The sequence below is a fragment of the Polypterus senegalus genome, chromosome 4 (genome assembly GCF_016835505.1).
Source record: "Polypterus senegalus isolate Bchr_013 chromosome 4, ASM1683550v1, whole genome shotgun sequence".
NCBI lineage: Eukaryota > Metazoa > Chordata > Cladistia > Polypteriformes > Polypteridae > Polypterus > Polypterus senegalus.
In genome coordinates, this window is record NC_053157.1 from 101,195,806 (window position 1) to 101,218,983 (window position 23,178).

Sequence of the window (23,178 nt, forward strand, 5' to 3'; positions counted from 1 at the left end):
AACCAAAGTCTTTGGGTTCAGGGGGGAGTATGGTTACAAAGCTGAAACTTAAAGGAATTGACGGAAGGGCACCACCAGGTGTGGAGCCTTTTGCTTCATTTGACTCAACACAGGAAACCTCGCCCGGACACAGACAGGATTGACAGATTGATAGCTCTTTCTCGATTCTGTGGGTGGTGGTGCATGGCAGGTCTTAGATGGTGGAGCGATTTGGCTGGTTATTTCCGAAAACGAATGAGACTCCCGCCTGCTAAATAGTTACACGACCCAACAGCGGTCGGCGTCCAAATTCTTAGAGGGACAAGTGGCTTTCAGCCACGTGAGATTGAGCATTAACAGGTCTGTGATGCACTTGTATGTCCGGTACTGCACACGCGCTACACTGAATGGATCAACGTGTAAGCTGTTGAACCTCATTCGTGATGGAGACCGTGGCTTCCAATTGTTCCCCACGAACGAGAAATTCCCAGTATGTGCGGGTCATACGCTCGCACTGATTACGTCCCTGCCCTTTGTAAAGCCCCCCATGGTTGGGTGACTTGGTGGATTATATATTAAAAAAAAGCAGCCGGGACCGCAAAGAACAATGAAAAATCAACGTGGAAACCAACTGAGGCAGTGTTTGGAAAATTAACAGTCAACGTGACTCACAGGTGCGTGTGAACTGTACACAGATGAAAGCGACTCAGGTAGGGAGTTGGGGGCGGGCACATAAGCGGGCAGTGCGTACTGAACGAGCCCCGTTCAACCCCGTCCTTCGCTTTGGAAGGAGAAAGCGCGGCGGCTCCTCCGGTTTTCAGTCACGGACAATTGTATGTTGGTTCTTAGCGTGCATTGTTGCAATGTTACTTTTCTTGGTGGTTTATTAAATTACGCATTTTTCAAATGTTTATTTTTTCCTCTGTGCTTAAAAATCATTTAAAAAGCGGCCTGATTATGCGGCGTATGCTACGCCGAGGGTTGGCTAGTTTATTATATTATACAGATAAAACTTTAACTTCATTTAAATAATCTGTATTGTTAATAACTAAACATGTGAGGACACGGTGCTGCAGAGCTAGCAAGTTCATTGTTCCTGCCTCGCGCTGTATATTTGCTGAGGCTGGCGCGACACTGGAAGGATAGATGAATAGAATAATTAAACACATACTATGAAGATATTTCAATGTTCCTTAAAAGTTTTAAAGAATCGTTGTTGTAAGCTTACAGATGGCTTAATATCAATTACAGAGCTGATTGTGTGGTGATTGGGTAATTGGGGAAAGAAAAGTAAGGACAGGAATTGGAGGTTAGTACGTTTGAAAGAGACAGGACTCCTACAATAAAGTATTTCATTGAAGGTCGCGCATGGCGCAGAAACATCTTGTATGAGACATGAACAATCACTGCGCCATCGTGTTCTTAATAACATGCTTTCATTCCAATCATCAATGTAATGAATTCTTTGTCCTGTCACAGAAAGAGAAAGAATGTTTCAGAAGCACATAGTGATTCACACACAGAGCACATAGAAGATCAAATACAAAACAAAGCATTTAACGTGCTACTTTAGTTACAATGGGATTTGAGAAACTATTAAATTAAATGAATTTAAGATGAAGTTTATGATGTTCTACTTCAATGACAAAATAAACTACGTTATTAAAGTGGATATTTCGAGACTGAAGTTAACATTTCGTGCTTTTTTTCCTACTCTGTTCCATTTTTTTCACACTGTATCCTAATAAGCTTCCATATGATACTCAGACGGTGGGCCACGTCTAGCCTTTTCATGGCGACTTTGATATCTGACTTCTTTTTTATGTCGGGTACTGTGCGACATTGTGAACTTGAGCTAGTTTCTCCTGACACGCTATGTCACTCGATCAGCTTCCTTTTCTTGTTTATTCCACTGTATATACCAACACATAGTACGTTTTTCTTTGCCTCCACTTGGTATTCTCTGAAATTCTTCTATTTTCCCACTTGCCTTTCCCATTGCCTTTTCACAGAAAACGGACCTTAAGGTCTATTTATATTGATTTGCATATTCAAAGATGCGTAATTCTCGGAGGAGACAGGGTGGGACAGAAGGCGCATGAACGTGCGTTAGTTTTCAAGCTGACTAGGATTTATGTAGCGGAAGAACGCGGAAGTTGGAGTACGCACTGATTCCTGCATCTGGAATTTAAAAAAATTCAAAAAAGGCTCTGAGAGGTTATGGCCATGCCTGAGTTGTCTGCGCTAATTTTCATGAAGCTGGATGACCATGCTAAGGAACTTTGAGGGACACCCTAGATCAGAGTTTCCCAAGCTCATTCCTGTGACCCTCCTGTATCTGCAGGTTTTTGTTCCAACCAGCTGCTTTTTTAATTGGACTCCTGGGTTAATTAAGTGATGAGTTATTTCCCAAGTTCTGTGTTTTGGGAATAATATAGAAATTAGAAAACTAAGCTTGGTAAAAAAAATATATATATATATATACAGTATATATATATATATATATATATATATATATAAATATATATAATATATATTGTGACAGATAGGGGGCGCTCTAACTCCCTTGAACCCCTGTCCATGACTCCAGACACCAGATAAAAGTCCAAATGTTGACTTTATTTAATTGCCACAGTGCACAAAGCACACTCTCCACCACAATACTCATATAAATCACAATAATCCCTAATAAACAATTCGACCACTCCCAGACGCGTTGCCACCTTTCCACCCAGCTCGGCTCGTCGTCTGGGAGCTCCCTCAGTCCTTTTATATTCCCCGAACCGAAAGTGTTCCCAATCCAACAGACCACAAGTCCTTATTCCTTCCGGGTCAGGATAAACAATGCTTTTCCTCACCCTGAAAGGCCGTCACTCTTCCTGTGACAAACTTCCGGGTCATAGTGCGCAAAAGAGTCCACTGGCCTCCCGACAGTGACTCCCAGTGGCCCCTAAGGTATCCAGCAGGGCTGTGCATAAAAACTACATAGTCCATGAGGCCCTCCTGGAATTCGGGGCCCGTACATGCTCTCATGAGAGCTCCTCCTGGCGGCCTGGGAGTGAGGGCCGGAATATGAAACCAGCCATCCATTACAATTCCCACCCCCCTTAGCGATGACCACTGGGACAGAGCGTCCAGGCCCGCGAGGGACGTCCTCTTCCAGGAGGACGAGTCAGTCGGGCTTCGTCCGTGTGCTCCAGGTCTCCCAGAGAACCTAGGGGAAATGGTGTAACGGGTGTTCCTCCAAGGACAAGCTTGCCAAACGTGTCCCGACTGACGATAGTTGTAACACCGCCGTCGTCCTCCCGGTTGTCTTCCTTCCCGAGACTGAAAACATCTCCGAATTCTGTTAACACCTCCCTTTCGTCCACCAAGGGAGGTTTTACGGTCGCCTCGCAGCTCTTCACCCGTTTTTTCCATCTTGTCAGGAGACCCACGCTTTACTTTGGGGATCTCCTGTTTACTCTGGGGCTTGGACACAGCTGGGGACTCTCTACCAGAAAGAGAGAGCCCTTTGCTGTCTGTACGCCCGTAGATTTATGATTTTTGGAAGGCGGTGTCATCAGCGCTGCATCGCTCCGGGTAACAGTACTGTTCAGCTGTACCGGTACGATCGGTTCTTCTCCCGCCCCGTCTGTCATCATGCCCCACTCTCTTGTCGGGTTTCCAGTGCATTGGCACCCGCTACTTATTAACAGCGGGCCCAGTTTGCACTGCGTTCCTTTACACTGTACAGTACCGGTCTCACTCACCTGTACCGCCATATCCAGCATGACGGGAGCCTCCCGACCAAAACGCCATAGATAATCCCATATCGCTTCCAGCGGTGCTTCGGCCGTCGCTCCCAACTCTTCCATCTGTTTCTTAATGTCTTTTAATCTGTATAATAAATCATATACGGGCTCAAGCAGTTTCTCGAGATCCCACAGTTCTAAACTGTTATTTAGTTCGGCCAGAGGTAGGCTATTCTCTTCACTTGCCGAACCTTCCGGCCGGGAGCCAATAAGAATGTCCACTCCTGACACGTGTTCTGCTGGGTCGCACAAAGGATCCTGGGACTTGGAGTCTGTATAGAATCGGGTGGCCGCTACCGGCCGACTATGATCTGCCTTTTTTAATTTGTCGGCATACCATTTAGTCACGTCCTGCTCCTCTTTACTTTTATTTATAATCGCCGCTGCTTTGCTCGCCTCCCCCTTCCCCTTCAGGGAGCTCGGATCCGTCGGGTGAATAAATGACCTCACCGATGGACCGAGGTTGACCTTCTCCTTCCCGACTTCCCTCGAGTGAGATCACGTGGTCGGTTTTGGCGAACAGGCAGGTCTCTTCCTGGTCAGGTGACACCGGTTCACACTTTCGGCTTACCCAACCTGCACCAGGATAGTCCACGTGACTGTTCTTGGTGAATGGGCTTCTTCCCTGCAGATCCCTAGAGTGGCTAGACCTGTCGATATAGCGGCCATCTTGCCCGGGTAAAAATTATGCCTCCATTTCACCGTCGGGTTTCCACAGACAGGCCTCTGCAAAATAAGAAAAAACAGTTCCCGGCGCCTCCGGCGTTTTCTCGGCACCTACCTCCGGACTAAGTTGACGTGTCCCACGTTCATTTAGGTAGTCCGGCGGGTCCGATATCTGATAGCCTTCCTGCTTCTGCTGTACCGCTCGGGCTTTTACAGCTTCTATCAGCGCACTGTCTTCCTCACTGCCCGTCAGGTATGTCCACATCATCTCGGCCTCAGTTAGGGTCTGTTTCTTCGGGTTATTTCCACTCTTCTTGCCTGTTTTCTTCCCCATTGCATCGTGATCCAGCAAGGCTCAGTATCACAGCACTTTCTGTAGCGAGTGGCGTTTTCTACTGCTAAGTGCTCTTCGACGGGACCTTCTTAGGGTCATCTGCGCACACAAATTTTATTTTAAATGCAGGTCCTCTGCCAACAGACAGCCAGAGAATTCTGCCGATTACGCCACTGTGACAGATAGGGGGCACTCTCGCTCCCTTGAACCCCTGTCCACGACTCCAGAAACCAGATACAATTCCAAATGTTGACTTTATTTAATCGCCACAGTGCACAAAGTACACTCTCCACCATAATACTCATATAAATCACAATAATAAACAATTCCCTCCACTCCCAAACACGTTGCCACCCTTCCACCCAGCTCAGCTCGTTGTCTGGGAGCTCCCTCAGTCCTTTTATATTCCCCGACCCGGAAGTGTTCCCAATCCAACAGTCCACAAGTCCTTATTCCTTCAGGGTCAGGGTAAACAATGCTTTTCCTCACCCCAGAAGCCCATCGCTCTTCCTGTGATGAACTTCCGGGTCATAGTGCGCAAAAGAATCCTCTGGCCTCCCGACAGGAACTCCCAGTGGCCCCCAAGGTATCCAGCAGGGCTGTGCATAAAAACTCCTGCTGGAATTCGGGGCCCGTACATGCTCTTGAGAGCTCCTCCTGGCGGCCTGGGGGTGAGGGCCGGAATATGAAACCGGCCATCCATTACAATATATATATATATATATATATATATATATATATATATATATATATATAAAATGTACCAAGCAGTTATATGGGAATAGTGTATTTTCTTCTTTTTAAAAATGTTTTCATCTTGATTTTCATTCTACTTTTCTAGGTGTTCTAATTGTTTAATTAATCCATTATTTACTAATTAGTGGGTCTTATGCTAAAGTACTTGTAGCCTTTGATTATTCAGTGTTGTTGCCAGCGTGTCTGATCTGCTCATTTTTAATTGTCATTAATAAGATACAACAAAGGGGAAAAACTGCACAGAAAAAGGGCAAAATATAATGAAATCAACAAAAGAGAATTAAGCATTTAAATCTATAGCAAAAGCAGAAATATTTCTAAATGTCTTATAAATGTAAAAATCATGCTGCTGTGCTTTTCTGAATATAGAATAAAAGAAAAATAATACCAGCTAATTAAATGAGATCAGTGCTATTAGGTGTTATCACTGATTAGGAATCTGGTTGGAACAAAAATCTGCAGTCACAGGGGGGCCACAGGACTGAGTTTGGGAAACACTGCCCTAGATGCTGCATGACTTGCCATAGACTTTTTCTGCTCACATGTTGAAGGCCTTAGTAATGTCTACAGATGTCATGTACAGTCCCTTGTTTTATTCCCGACATCTCTCTTGGAGTTGCCTGAAAACAAAAAACAATATAATTTTTACTCCTGTTGGCTCTAAATCTGCTTTGACTCTGTGGGAGGTATTCTTCTGCAATGATGTGTACCAGCCTGTTTAGGAGAACTCTTGACGGCATTTTTCCTGCAATGGAGAGTAAAGTTATCCCCTAATAGTTGGAGCAGTCAGACCTTTCCCCTTTATTGTTGTACATGGTGATGATGACTACATCTCGGAGGTCTTGTGGTAATTTTCCATGTTCCCAGCAGCGGATGAAAAGCTTATGCAAATGTTGTACAATGCTGGGCTCCCATTTTTCCAGATTTCTGGTGGTATTCTATCCACTCCTGCTACCTTGCTTGATGGCTTTGATAATTTCATCGAATGTAGGGATATCATCCAGCACATATTGTCATTGAGATGCTTGTGAGACCATTGTTTCCTGTTTAGGGCTTTAGCTTCAGGTGCACCAGGGCCCCCATTCAATTGCCCATATGTATAATCTGGCGTTATAACCAATGGCTATGAGAAATTGGGGCATAGTCTTTGGAGTTAAAGATGATTGAATTTTATAGTTTTATTATCTTTATGGAAAACATTGTACAATCACTTGGACATATTTTCATTCCTCTCAACAATTAATTATTTTTTTTTTACCTGTGTCATTTAAGGTGTTCTGTAAGCTTTGTCCTAAGTGTGCATCAGCTGTAAATGTAATATATAAATGTTTTCTCTGTTAAAATCATAAGCTAAATTAAATGTCACAAATAAACTGTAAATGGAACTACATTTTACTGAAGCAAAATGTTAATACTTAATCAAAAAGCATTTTATTCACACCCACAAGAGCTTGAAAACCTGGAAAAACCCAACACAATGTACAATAATGTTACAAAGAAGTGTGATTAAAAATTAAATTGGCTATAATATAATGCTTTCCATCTATTGATAAATAGTTTATAGAGGACAACTTAGTTCTTACATGAAATATGTATACCCTGTGTTACAGATTATGTTTTTTTTTATTTACAGGTGTTGGCTTAGACTTGATACCTACTTTATTTGGAGCTTCATTGGCCCTGCAACATTAATTATTATGGTAAGAGTTATTCATTGTTCTAGAGTGCCATCACTGATATAAGTAACTTTGGCTGAAACATTTAACGTATGTATCTTAAAGTGCATTTTTGGGCCTGTTGTAGAGTTTCTTTGAAGGCAGATCATGAGCTGGAAGCAGTTAGTGCATTGCTATAGTCAACCTTACATAAACACGAGAGAAAAGCAGCATTCACCCTGACATCAACCAAGAGGAATACTCTTGTCCAGATGAAATGTTGGGGCACCAACTTGGTCATCCAAATTATTGAAATTATGAGTTCAAGCTAAATAACGGGTGCATAGTGGGACAAAATAGAATAAAAGCAGCCACTGCCATAAGCTACAATAGTAATACTGAAGAGCAGTCTGGCTTCAAGTTTGCCCAGACCCAAATGAGATTCTTACTTCCTATATAGTGTTTGGCCTAGAAAAGGCAGTGTCAGTTGCCCTAATTGGGTGTCCTTATGGAGCTGTGGGTGAAAAAAGTGACAAAACAATCAGTGACTCAGTTGTCAATGTCTCAGTTTAATAGTGCTTATATCTGACAAGCACAGAAAATGACCCTCTAACACACGTGTGACAACCCTTTTTAACTAACATTCCATCATATTATGCAAATATAGAGTATCTAATGAACCTATCAGGTACAGTATGTCCTTGGCATAAAAATAATACTAGCAGAACGTAACTCTTGCTGACATATAGAAATGTTCTGACTTAGCAGAGGACTGATAATCAGTTCCTTTGTGCTACAAGTTGCATTAAACATTGTTTCTATGCTTTCCCCTCAGATACATTAAGACATTTCAGTATATCAAAATTTACATGGAAACATGTCCAACAACAGAAAAATAAATACTCCAAAATCTCAAAAGTGCCATGACAGACTTGATTAGAATTTGGTGATTTATAGAAAAAAGAAAATTAGCCTACACATTTTTTTGTCGATATGTTTTTGATTTATTGACATTTATTAATATTAAGCAAATTTGTATGCTCTCTTATGTTTGAAATGATTCCCCTAATCTCAGAGAGAAAAATGATACATTGATGATTTACTTGGTAAGCACCTGTTAGCATATTAGACCTGAGTGTTCCATCACTTCTCCTCCCAAAACTTGTCATTAAGCTGTCAACCCTTTCCATCACCTTTGCAAATAAGAAAGGGCTCAGAGCTGATCCCGGATGTATCCCACCTCTATGTTGAATGCATCCGTCGCTCCTACCCCAGACCTCACCACTGTCACACTTCCCTCATACATAATCTTTTCGACTCTTACGTACTTCTCTGCCACGCCTGACTTACTCATACAATACCACAGCTCCTCTCGAGGCACCCTGTCATATGCTTTCTCCAGGTCCACAAAGACGCAATGCAACTCCTTCTGGCCTTCTCTAAACTGCTCCATCATCATCCTCAGAGCAAACATTGCATCTGTGGTGCTCTTTCTTGGCATGAAACCATACTGCTGCTCACTAATCATCACCTCACTTCTTAACCTAGCTTCCACTACTCTTTCCCATAACTTCATGCTGTGGCTCATCAATATATATATATATATATATATATATATATATATTGTAAAAGGCGCTATATAGCGCCCGACCCGGCACAGACCACGCAGAGGCAACGTGTACAAAACACACAGGTTTTTATTTTTCTTCAGCTGTGTGACACGTCTTCCCCGTGCCACACAGCCCAAACACAGTCCCACAGCACCAAACAGAGTACCAAACAAACCACAATTCTCCACCACTCCTCCCAGGCAAGCTTCGTCTCCTTCCTCCCAACTCTGGCTCTCCAAGTGGTGGTGGCTGGGCCCTTTTATAGCCCACCCGGAAGCATTCCAGGTGATTAACCACCTGGTCCTAATTACACTTCCGGGTGGGGCTGAAAGCTCGTCCAGCCGGGCTGTGGGAAGCAGGCAGCTCCCCCTAGTGGCCACACCGGGCCCCAACCAAGCTGTGGAGGACTCCATCTCCCATGGAGTCCTGCGGGCGGTTGGGGAGTCACCGTCGGCCAGGGAGGCTGCCACCAAGCGTCCCGTGGGAGGTATTGGACTCCCCATGGCGGCTCCCCCGGAACATAAGCAGCAGGGGCGTCCCTGCCGGGCATGGGACCCGGCTGTCCTTCACAATATATATATATATATATATATATATATATATATATATATATATATATATATATATATATATATATCTGTAAATCTATATATATCTATATATATATATATATATATATATATATATGTATCTGCGGTTGGCTGGCACCCTGCCCAGGGCTTCTTTCCTGCCTTGTTCCCTGTGTTGTCTGGGGTTGGCTCTAGCAGGCCCCCGTGACCCTGAAGTTAGAATATAGCGGGTTGGATGATGGATAGATAGATAGATAGATAGATAGATAGATAGATAGATAGATAGATAGATAGATAGATAGATAGATAGATAGGGTGCGCTCTCGCTCCCTTGAACCCTTGACCAAGAAGTCAGACACCAGGTAAAAGTCAAATAATTGACTTTATTTGAACTGCACAGTGCACAAAGCACCCTACACTCCACAATACTCATAAATCACTAAACAATACAGTAATCAATAATCCTTACTCACAGATGCGTTGCCACCCTTCCACCCAGCTCAGCTCAATGTCTGGGGATTTCCCACAGTCCCCCTGTCTTCTGCTTGCAAAATTAATACTGGAATTACAAAACTGTCCACAATGTATTTAAAACGATTGAAGGAAGTCTTCCATATCACTTTCTTGTCTACTATATCCTTACTCATCCACTGGTGTGTGCCCTCATTTCCTCAGTGGAACCTTTGTCATAGAAAAAACGTGTGCCACCTGCTTATAACAAATGCTAAACAATTAAAATTGTTGAGCTTGTATTTGAACAATTTTATATCACTTTCATGTCTACTGTGGTGGTCTGTTCCTTCCACTGGAGGGGACACTAATTTCTACAACTGGAGCAGAGCTGTACAAATGTGGGCCCCTGTCTGCTGCTTTTAAATGAACACTAGAATTGCAATATTGTTCAAAATCTCTTTACAGGCACCCTTTAGTATCGCTTACCTTTCTATTATGGCCCTCTATTCTGTCTGCTGGCAGAGATACTCATTTTCATGGCCGGAGTTAATCTTTAGAATTCTATTTCTGTTCTGAAAAATTATCCTACAATATTGAAGATTTTTAAATAAAAAAAAAAATCAAGTGCTTACACTATCTTTTTTAAGTATGTCTATGAAAATCACTGTGAGTAGCCAGAAAAATGCTATATAAATGTAAGATATCAATTCATCATCCAACCCACTATACCCTAACTACAGGGTCACAGTGGTCTGCTGGAGCCAATCCCACCTAACACAGGGCGCAAGGCAGGAAATAACCCCAGGCAGGGCACCAGCCCACCACAGAATGTTAGATAATAATAATAATAATAATATATAATAAAGCTGATAGGACTTCTTCCAAGATATACTGTATGCCACTCTAGGGTACCAACAAAGTCAAACTGATTAGGAAATTTTGTGATCAGTTTGTTTAAAATATATTAAGCAAAAAATAACTTTTCATCATCCTCTCATTTCTAATTTGGCATTTCAGGATACAGTATATACTGCAAATATACAGTTAAATTGTAACCGCTGACAATTATTTACTCGTGTGCTTTCGTTTTCTATAAAGAAGCTTCAATATGTGCACAAAGTAGTTAATAAAACACAGAAATTCTGACATTAGCATGACTGTTGAAGGAAAAACATGTTGTGGAGCCGACCTGGACACAGACAGGCGGACATGTTGTTAAATACCACCACACTTTTATTTACACAATTATTTACAATTAAATGGTCACTCAGACCCAGTTCAGTTAGTGCACAAACCCAAACACAGTCCTGGCCACGCAATGCCTTCTTCTCGGGCCGCCTCCACTCTCCTCTCTTGCCTCGTCCTCTTCCACCCGACTCTAGCCCTGAATGAAGGGAGACGGCCCCTTTTATAGTCTCCCGGATGAGCTCCAGGTGATTCCTGGCATTCCCCTCTTGGCCTCGCCCCAGCGTGGTGGAAGTGCCGTCTATTCTCCCGGCAGCTCTCCGAGTGTCTTTATAAATCTTCCCCCCAGCACTTCCTGGTGTGGCGGAAGTGCTGAGGTCACAAGTCCCCAAGGCCTTGGGGCGCCTCCTGGCGGTGACCACGGGCCACTACAGGGTAAGGCTTCCATGACCTGAACCCGTGGCCCCCAAAGCAACCAGGAAGGCGGCCCCCACGTGATCCCAGATGGGCGCATGCCCACTTCCAGTCCTTCAAGGCATCCCGGCCAGGTCGTGGCCCCTGGCATCGACAATGTATTACAATCTATTCTATGGAGTTTCCAAAAATTAATCATTATATACCTTTTGAGGTTTCTTAATATATTTTGTAATCAGATTTTTTTTTTATTTTTTTATTTTTACTGCCACTTCATAGATCAACAATCCCCAACTTGGTCACTGTCAGAATAAGTCTTTTAACTTTTTTCCTGTGTTCATTAATACATTTTATGGGTTTCATTACCCATCTGAAAGAGTTGGCATCAGGTTGGGTGGCACTTTTAAATTGTAGTAGTATGAGTGAGTGCCAGTGTGGTAAGCACTAGACTGGCATTTCTTTCCGTCTCATTTTTTGTTTTCTGGCCCAAGCCTTTAGATCTCTTTTGTAAATGGGTGGCTTGGATAGAGGACAGATACTAACAATTTTCAAGGCTATTTAAAACAATACTAAAAGATATTTGCGCATGTGTGTTGCAGTGCCCCATGTTGTAAGTGTTAGATCCATTGAAGAAGTCAACTTAAACAAAGAAAATGTGTATTTTGGAGGTTTGTGTGAAGTGTTTTATATTATAACCATATTATTAACTGCTGCTTGAATATATTTTTTTTCAAGGAGATGACCTCTACTATTGCCAAAAAAAGACAAGCAGGGCAACAGGAGGAATATGAAAGTTATTTGTTAAGTTTAGGAGGCTAAGGATACTTGTAAGGAAGTTCATGCCAGTGCTATCGGTGTACATTCTGGGATTTATAAAACTACTGATATTATTTCACAAAGATGTTACTGGCCTGGTTGTATGCTGACATTAAAATGGCTTTGTTTCCTGATAATTATCTATATGTATAATTCACTAAGTCGCTTGACAATGGGATACGCACGACAGAGCCCCGCTTGCCAATTCTAATCCTCCTTCCGCGTCCACACTTGCTCTTAAGGCATGCGTACTGCCTACCTCACCAAACGCAGCCGCATTCTCGTCTCTGCTACAGTCCATATTAACCTCTGAGCTACGTTGACTTTTCATTGTTCTTTTCGATTCCAGCTGCTCTTCTATATATATAGTCGACCAAGTCGCCCAACCATGGGATACGCATGACAGAGCCCCACCCATCCACTCTAACCCTCCTCCCGTGTCACGGGGAACGCACGACAGAGCCCCATCCTTCCCGTCCATAACCCTTCGCTAAATCATACAAACACATGCATGAAATCGCTCAGTCCAATCCAACAGCATCTGTACGAATGCTTTTTGAGGAAAACCCTAGGCAGGATTTACGAAGATACAATGCCCCGACATGTCACACCAATGTTGCAGCGATTTTCGTCTGAGAAGATGGCGAACCGCCTGCTGAAAGGGACATTTGCATCTGTCCCATAGGCAACTCCTGTAAACAGATTTCCACGCTCAATATGAATTGCAATCTTATGGTTTACCCACTTTTATTCCCTTTCGGAGACATTGGCTGGCACAAAGATTTACAACATGTTCCTGATAAAAGAACCGCCAAGCGAAGAAGGCTTACTCAGTGCCAATTTTACGTGTACAGATTAACAATGAGGAATACATTTAGTATTTTGCAGTCCAGCAGCGAACTATTCCAAGAGTACGTCGTAGATGCATATGTTAAAACAGAGGGCGCGGGTCTCAACTATCTTGTGCGTGGAACAATACTAAGGATTGTCAGATGCACTGCAAGCAAACGCTGAAAATAACTACATACGTGTAGACAAAATGATCATATTACCGTCCACATTACCAGGAAGTCCAAGATACATGCAACAAAACTATCAGGATGCCATGGCCATAGTATGTAAATTCGGACAGCCTAATTTATTTATCACTTTCACATGTAATCCTGCTTGGCCGGAATTTCTACATGCACTGTCAGATACCCAAAGACCAGAGCACAGACCTGATATTGTAGTATGAGTCTTTTGGATTAAGCTGCAGGAATTACTTAGAGATATTCTATGACAACATCTTTTTGAGGCTGTTATTGATTATGTTTACGTAATCGAATTTCAGATGCGCAGCCTTCCTCATACCCACATACTGTTTACTCTTCACAATAATTCTAACAGCCAGTCTTCAGCCACGGTCAGTTGTACGTGGCTTTTTCTAGGGTTAGATCTTTCAACTCATTATCTGTTGTCACCACCAAAACACCTATTCACAACTGCGTCTTTCAAGAAGTATTTATTTCTTCTTGATTTCTGAATTCCTTTCTCACGGTTTTCCGTTCCTATTCTTACACCGTATGCTACGGTGGGCTTCGACTAGTTATTATTTTAATTAAAAGACTATAATTGTCAGAACAGATTCAATAAAATGTTTTAATATCTCAGTTGCTGTTTGTTGGACTCTTTAATTGACTTGTCATACAAATCTGTATCAGTGGATGTTTGATTCTTCATTTGACAAATAATATTAATGTTTCAAAGTCTCATATATTTCAGACTAGCAAAATACCCGCGCTTCGCAGCGGAGAAGTAGTGTGTTAAAGAAGCAATGAAAAGAAAAGGAAACATTTTGAAAATAATGTAACCTGATTGTCAATGTAATTGTTTTGTCACTGTTGTGAGTGATGAGTGTTGTTGTCATATATATATATATTTACACACACACATATATAAACATATATATACATATACATACATATCTACATATATACACACACAGCTATTTCGTATCAGTGAAATACGCTGTTTGTTAAAACGGTTGACTCCCGCTCTTACGTGCAATAACAAATCAAATCATTCAGTTGTCTTTGCTCATATGTCATTTTAGAGCTGGACGCCTGGCATCTTTTTTGGCCACAGGTTCGTTTCTGTTTGCTGTGAGGTTCTGTGTTGTGGAGATTCTCAGGATGGATTGCAGGTGCTCATCAGTGAGGCGACTCCTGTGTGCTGTTTTGTTAGTCTTTATCACTGAGAAGAGCTTCTCACACAGATATGTGCTACCAAACATGCACAAGGTTCGAGCCGCATGTAGACGGACTTTTTTTGTTCATCAAAGTCACCAAAGCGCCGTGCAAACTCAGTGCGCAGTGCGCTCAGTTTATCAGCAAAGTGCGTATTTGGGAACACCGTAGTGACGACTTGGTTTAACAGTACTTGGCAACAGGGAAAGTGGGGCAAGGTGAACTGGTGCATTTGTGTCTCCCATAAAAGCAGCTTCACTTGAAATCACTTTGTGATTGTGCACGGGTTAAAACGTCCGCTGAAGTGTCAGATTCTTATTTAATTATGCTGTTTTCTGTATCTTCTGAATTGCATTCAGGTTACCCTGATGCAAGGCAGCTGAAGCGCTGCATTATGGGATCTGTAGTTTATTGTGTTACCAGCGCTTCATATACCCGGCTTTAATAACAATAATACAGTATATAAAATGATCTCGGGCGGATATAATTACACGCCGGGCCGGATGTGGCCCGCGGCCCTTGAGTTTGACACATATGGACTAAATAGAACTTGAAAAGATATGTTTTTTCAAATGTGATCGCGCAATTCAGATAGAGTTGACGCAAGACTACAGCCTGCATGCCTCAATGAGTCATCCTCCCTCGCTCTTACTTTTTACCGCTCATCTAATGAATACACTGAGTATGGCTTTACCAAAACAATCATTGATGGCGAATAAAGTATCCATTATTCGAGTATGTAGAGCGGGATATATATATATACATATATATATATACCCGCGTCGCAGCGAGAAGTAGTGTGTTAAAAAAGGTAGAAAAAGAAAAGGGAACATTTTAAAAATAACGTAACATGACTGTCAATATACAGTATTTGTTTTGTGAGTGTTACTGAGTGTTGCTGTCATCAAGGATTTGATTATCATTATTTCTTTCAATCAGGTTCGTATTTGTAGGATGTGTTGTGTTCAAGTTACATTCCGTGTTTGTCAATCGCTGTAAAGATGACAGGTTTCATTCATCGATTTGTTTCTTACTGCATCAATAAACAGCTCGTCTTCTTCTTTATCTGAGACCTGACACACTGCATGCACGGGTTTTTTACACTGTCTTCCTTTAGCGGACATGGAGTTTTTCCACCGTGTGCTTTGTTTCCGCAGTAGCTGGATTTATGAATATTCTTATCAGACGCTTCATATTTTTTGCTGCCTTTTCAATTGTGTAATTCGGTTTTTGTTCAGCGCTCTTTGGAACTGTTGCCTTTATCTGTGTACTGCGCCAGTTCACGGAGCGCTCGGTGTACATGCATCGAAGGTTCCCAGCTGTGCTGGTGCCATCTTGTGCTATGTCCGTGGCTGTATTTAATGTTACCTTAGTCCTGGCACTTAAAACTTTCTCTCGCAGTTTCGCTGAGTTTGTGTCAAACACCACCCTGACCATCTCATCTTCCTCTCCATAAGCACAGTCCTTCACCCGTGAATATTTACCCGTGGCAGTTTGCTATTGGATTGCCGCTGACGGACGGCCTTATATGGGCAGGCACTAAATTACAAACGCCAGCGCAGCCTGTCTATGAACTTAATTTAAAGTGTAGGTTTACATCGTGCTTTGTTTCGAAGTAGCAGAACTCATGAATATGGTTGTATATGTCACTCGCTCGCTTCTTATTGTTTCGCTGCCTTCTCAATTATATAATGCATGTTTTCTTAAGCGCTTTTTTGAGCTCTTCCTGGTTTTCTATGTACTGCGTGATTACGTGGGAGGCGTGATGATGTCACACGAAACTCCGCCCCACGGCGTTGAAGCTCATCTCCATTACAGTAAATGGAGAAAAACTGCTTCCAGTTATGACCATTACGCGTAGAATTTCGATATAAAACCTGCCCAACTTTTGTAAGGAAGCTGTAAGGAATGAACCTGCCAAATTTCAGCCTTCCACCCACACGGGAAGTTGGAGAATTAGTGATGAGTCAGTGAGTGAGTCAGTGAGTGAGTGAGTGAGTGAGTGAGTGAGTGAGTGAGGGCTTTGCCTTTTATTAGTATAGATAGATAGATAGATAGATAGATAGATAGATAGATAGATAGACATTTATAGAACTTTATTTGTCCTCTAAGGGAAAATGTGCTTCTTTTTTTAACAGAGGCTGAATGAATCAATAAATTACTATTAATATTAATATATAATGAAAAAAACAGCCAATCCAATAACAATTTTAGCTGTCTAATGTTAGTTTTGCAAGCAACAGTTCACAACTCTGAGGCAAAAGCTCAACTGTAGAAGTGAGTGTTCCTTTGAGTGGAGTGGACAATGAGACATGAAAGTGAAAGACTTTCATCAATGTTTTACCATGGATTTCAGATAATATTACTTATCCAGGGTTCATTTTGAAAGCAGCAGACAGGGTGCACACAAGCCCATGGATCTGCTCCAGCCATGGAAATAAGTGTTCCCTGTAGGGGGTAGGATGCAGACACAAAGTGGAGAAGATTCTATAGAAGACTATACCTACGACCTTTCAAAATCAATTTTGCATAATTTTACCTCTCTGGTGTTCATTTTGAAATCAGCAGTCAGAGGGCACATATTTTACGCCTCTGCAGCAGCCATGGAAATGAGTGTCCCGACTAGTGGATGAGACATGCGTTTTCATTCCAATAGTTTTAATGACTCACATGGCAGAGGTGAAATTTGAGTTCAACAACAAAGCCTTTCCCATTTTGCAAGCAGAAGACAGGGGGCACACATTTCTACAGCATAGACCAAGCTGTGGAAATAAGTGTCTCCTCTGCTAGAAGGGATTAAGAGACACGCTCGATATGAAAGTGCTATAAAAGACAGTCTGATAGGCTTATTAAAGAAACTGTGCACAATTTTAACTGCCTGATGTTCATTTTGTAATGGACCACGGCAGACGAGGAATGACACAGACTGCTACAAGTTTTTAAAATACATTTGATGAGTTTTAATCTCCCACGAAAAATGTTGCACATAACTCTTATGGGTTTTATAGGATAATTGCACCTGCTGTGAAAATGAGATCTCTCTCCAATGTACAGGGGTGAAAGGGTGGTTGTGATAGGAAATGTATTTATTTATTTATATACAGCAATATTTTATTCCAATAGTTTTAATGACTCACATGGCGGAGGTGAAATTTTAGTTCAACAACAAAACCTTTTCCATGGATTTTTTTTTTCCTTTTTTATCTCCGAGTACAACCACCTGTGCAAATGTTTAAGAGTAAGCTATCACTTATACAATGACAATGGATTGCTACATTTACTTTAACGAGCTGTCTTTTAAATGTCTTTGTAAAGTGTTACTGGGTGTCGAGCAATGTATTATTATTAGCCTACTGATATTTTACTAAATCTTACTATCCATGTTTCTTTGTTCATGAGCCACATTGAAGAATTTTTTGGTAACAGAATAGTAAACACTGAAAAACGACTGAAAATACAACTGACAACTGGTATTTTTCAATATCATTTTAACAAAGTTTACTGTCTACCCTCAAGCACCCCGGTAAAACGTCAATAACGTTTAATATACCTGCAGCCTTAGAACACAGACATCAGGACATTGCTGCGTGTGCATGTTTACTAACAGATATGACAGCATTTTGCATGGAGCATACGTTAAAACACAAGACAAGCGGCACGCAAAGGCATGCGAACAAGAGGAGTTCCTCAGCAATCACAACTCAGTGCACCTAAGAGAAGGGACACTGAATTCTACGTGGCACAGATAGTTTAGAGCACCTGTTCAAATATTTATTGATTGATTAAGATCAGCGATTTTCAACGGTTCACATGTGTGCCGTAAGATTTTTTTTAAAGCAAACTACTTTCTTCTTTGAAGAAATATGACACAAAATAAGTCTATGATGCAGATTCAATACCATTGTATATGATTTTATATCATTATTTTAATAATATACATGCACTATATGTGAACTATAAAGCAATACATGTATAATTTTGTGCATTTTAACCAGTTTACATCTCTCAACTTGTTAAAAATTTGTATATAATCAATTTATATGAACCTTTACTTCAATAATATACACATTATGTTTGTATTGTGTGCGCACATTGCTGTGTAATTATTTCAATGAACTTATGGTATTGTCGAGCACATAGTGTCCCCATTTAAACCACACTACGCAGCGGCTGAATTTGATCATGCATTCACATGTATAATAATAATAATAAAATAATAATAATAATAATCTATACTAATAAAAGGCAAAGCCCTCATTGACTGACTCACTGACGCACTCACTTACTGACTCACTCATCACTAATTCTCCAACTTCCCGTGTAGGTAGAAGGCTGAAATTTGGCAGGCTCATTCCTTACAGCTTACTTACAAAAGTTGGGCCGGTTTCATTTCGAAGTTCTACGCGTAATGGTCGTAACTTGAACCTATTTTTATCCATATACTGTAATAGACTGCAGCTCGATGGCCGTGGGAGCCGGAGTTGCGTGTCGCATCATCAAGCCACCCACGTAATCACGTCAACTGACTGAACGCAGTATGTAGAAAACAAGGAAGAGCTCCAAAGAGCGCTGAAGAAAAATGACATACAAGCATATTCATAACTGCAGCTACTGCGGAAACAAAGCATGGTGTAAACCATAAGTTTAAATTTAGTTTATAGACACGCTCCTGCTGCCGTTTGTCATGCCTTCAACGAATACTTTATTTGCGAGATACAAGTTTAATGCGAAGACACGAGGTATAAACGAGACTTTGGATCACTTTGTAACTGAGTTAAAATTGCTGTAGCGAGAAACTTTTAAGTGCCGGGTCTTAGCTAACATTAAATAAAGCCGTGGACATCGCAACATCACACAAGAGAGCAGTTCACGTGAACTGACTGAACGCAGTACGAGTGATCACTTCCATAAATCAAATCTGTTCAAAAAACGCATTACACAATTGACAAGGTAGGAAAAGAATATGCTCCGAGCTAAGCTCCACAGCTAACGCGGTCTTGCGAAAGCAACTTCGTCACGCTGCCACCTACTCACAGAAAAATCCACAAGTTAATACACACACTGTCTCTAGAGTTTCTCCATACTCAATGTATTCCTCGCATCCCTGTTATACCCTCTGATCTCCCATTTCAATTCAAATGTCTCCAATTTCTAGTAAGGGTCTCCTTCAGATGACAAGTAATAAGTCTCAGGGACAGACCCTACAAAAGGTTGCCATTGATTTGAGGCAAGATTGCTTTTCTCTTGGACAACTATATGTTGCATTCTCAAGAGTAAGCTTGCACAGCTTCGTCATATTACAACCGGAGTGCTGAACTGACAATGTGCTATACAAAGAGAACTATAACAATCATAATAAACGAACAGTAAAACAAAGGAGAACCTGTGGATTAAATAAAAAAGCAGCTTCCTTGGCGAAGCAAGGAAAAAGGATGGCCTTATATGTCATTCGTTTATAAAACAGCGGAGCGCCTTATATGAGCAGGCAGTCAGCTAAAGAAGGGAATCAATAAATATCTATAATCGTAATAAACGAACAAAAAATAGCGGAGAAGCCACGGATTAAATAAAGGAAATGGGTACCTGAACAGTAAAGTCTCAAATAGCAACACAATAACTATAACAATCGTAATAAACGAACAATAAAACAGTACAGAACCGTGAAGCAAGGAGAAAGGATGGCCTTATATGGCGTTCGTTTATAAAACAGTGGAGAAGCTGTGTAAAGGCAGCCTCACAAAAAAACAGCAGAGCCCCACACTCTGAATTTATTCCTCGCATCACTGTTATACCCTTTGATCTCCCATTTCAATTCAAATGCCTCTAATTTCCAGTAAGGCTCTGCTTCGCGATGACAATTAATAAGTCTCAGGGACAGACCCTACAAAAGGTTGCCATTGATTTGAGGCAAGATTGCTTTTATCCTGGACAACAATACGTTGCATTCTCAAGAGTAAGCTCTCTCACAGCTTGGTCATATTACAACCGGAGTGCTGAACTGACAACGTGGTATACAAAGAGATCCTTAACAAATAGTTATTGGTACTGTATATTTTCCCTCAGTTTAAAAAAGTTTTCTTTTCTTCTTAATAAAAATGTAAAAGCAGTACTTTGTTGCTGCGAAGCACGGGGATTTTGCTATATACAGTATATATATAAGTAGATATGTATATATATTGTCACACTTGGGTCACAGATTTGCACAGAGACACTCGGGATCGTGGAAAAAAAGAAGGAATTTTATTCAAGCACTGCAGACAAACATTTGTCACTTCAAACTTGCTCCTTGACAAAGATGGCTGTTTCGTCTTTCAATTAAAGGTTACATGAGTTTCTTCTTCTTCGAATGTAAACGCGTCAGGAGCAGAGGCAGTCTGAGAGAGAGAGAAAGCAAAAGAAATCAATACCAAAACTGACAGGTGCTACACACGGCTTTTTAAGTCGGCGTTATAGTGCAAGGTTAATGAGCAATGCGAGGGTAGTCCGTGTTTCGGGCTCTGTGGTTTTCCCAGGGGCGTCCGTATCTTCTTGGGGTGCGATCAGCCCTCCAGCTCACACCCTCCCCCTCAGCTTTATTCATTTTCGTGTGAATCAAGCGACTCTCTGTACCAAGTTCATGTTCATGTAGTAGTGATAGTACGTCTGCGTTGACGTGTTCAGAACCTGGTCAATGCTTAACTGTGAAACTATAAGGTTGTAAACCCAGAAACCATCTCATTAGACGAGAGTTTGTATCCACTGGAGTGGAGCATGATCAGTTACCAAAGTGAAGTTTCATCCCCACAAGTAATATCGAAGTGCCTCCACAGCCCACCTGATTGCCAAGCATTCTTACTCAATTGTAGAATAGTTACGCTCTCTAGGTAATAATTTCCTACTTAAATATGTGATTGGATGTTCCTCTCCATCAAAAATCTGAGACAACACTGCGCCCACACCAAACGCGCTTGCGTCTGTTTGCAAGATAAAATCTTTTGTGAAATCCGGGTTTCTGAGAACCGGGTAAGAAGACAATGCTTTTTTTAAATCGCTGAAGGAGCGTTCGCAATTTTCTGTCCATACGATAGGACGGTTTTTCTTGCCTCTAGTAAGTTCTGTAAGGGGAGCGGCTCTATGTGCAAAATTTGGGATGAATCTTCTGTAGTAACCAGCAAGCCCAGAAAGGCGCTGCACTGTTTCTGTGTCCCAGGTCTCGGATAAGCAAGCATTTCTTCTATTTTCCTTAATTGTGGCCTAAGTAAACCCTTGCCCATAGAATAGCCTAAGTAATGAGTCTCGGACATGCCTAGTTTACATTTCTTAGGGTTAGCAGTAAGGCCAGCCTGTTTCAAGCTTTCAAGAACGGCTTGAAGCCGCTCTAAGTGTGTTTGCCAATCATTGCTGAAAATCACGACATCGTCAAGATATGCCCCAGCATATTCATAGTGAGGACGCAGAATCTGGTCCATCATGCGTTGAAAAGTCAGAGGTGCCCCATGAAGACCAAATGGAAGTCTTATAAATTCATAGAGTCCGTCAGGAGTTGCAAATGCCGTTTTCTCACAACTGCTAGCCTCTAAAGGCACTTGCCAATAGCCTTTTGTCAGATCTAGCGTGGAGATATAGCTTGCCTGACCCAGTTTTTCCAACAGTTCATCGACACGGGGCATGGGATAAGCATCGAATTTAGAGACCTTATTCAAGCGTCTGAAATCGATACAGAACCGAACCGAACTGTCTTGCTTTGGGACTAATACGACTGGGCTGCACCAGTCACTTCTACTTTCACGAATTACACCCAGTGTCAGCATCTTTTTTACCTCTTGCGCAATATTTGCGCTTCCGGTATCCGAAACGGCCGCATCTGTACGCGAACATCAGGTTGAGTGGTAATTTTATGTTTTGTAATGTTAGTCTTGCCTGGTAAATCTGAAAAGACATCAGTGTTCCGTTCTATCAAAGATAACAGTTCTGTCTTTTGCGTGTCAGTAAGATCGTTACCAATGGTAACATCGGTCTGAGAAACAGCAGCCAAGGAAGTGTTAACCTCTTGTCGGTCGTGCCATTCCTTCAAGAGGTTAATGTGTAAAATCTGGAATGGTTTGCGCCGGCCCGGTATTCTAACCTTGTAATTTACCGGACTCATACGCTCCTCAATAATGGCGGGGCCCTGCCATTTAGCTAAGAATTTGTGTGGATCCGAGGGAACCAGTACCAAAACACGATCGCCAGGTTTGAACTCACGGAGCTTGCTGCGCCTATCGTAAAGACGCTTCTGAGTTTCCTGTTCTCGTTGTTGGTGTTCCACAGCAATAGAGGAAAGCATAGAAATTCTGTCTTGCAACGAAATTAGTCGATCTGCAAAGCTTGGACCTTTAGCTGCTCTCTCGTTCCCTATCCATTCCTCCGCACCACATCCAGGATGCCTCTCGCCGCCTGCCAATAACAACTCGAAGGGACTCAAGCCAGTGGACGCCTGTGGTGATTCGCACGCACATACAAAACAAAAGGTAGGACAGTGTTCCATGTTGTGGGATCATTATGAGCAACTCGCCTGATCATCTGTTTCAATGTTTTTTAAATCGCTCGGTTAAACCATTCGTTTGAGGATGGTAAACAGTAGTACTCAATTTCTTAATAGCAAAGCTGTCACACAATTGTTTCATCACGCGAGAAGTGAAAGGTGTGCCTTGATCAGTTAAGATTTCTCTAGGGATACCAATACGAGTAAAAGTTTCAC

At 41.8% G+C, this 23,178-nt stretch overlaps 1 protein-coding gene across 15 annotated transcripts in view; it reads left to right on the top strand.

The window, feature by feature from the left end:
- Window positions 1-23,178, top strand: part of adgrl3.1 (adhesion G protein-coupled receptor L3.1) — a 1,314,450-nt gene that overhangs the window by 884,758 nt on the left and 406,514 nt on the right. For all 15 annotated transcript variants that reach the window (XM_039751107.1, XM_039751111.1, XM_039751112.1 and 12 more), the window contains one exon: window positions 7,163-7,229. In XM_039751107.1, the coding sequence (XP_039607041.1) occupies window positions 7,163-7,229 (67 nt within the window). The remainder of the gene's footprint in view (window positions 1-7,162; window positions 7,230-23,178) is intronic.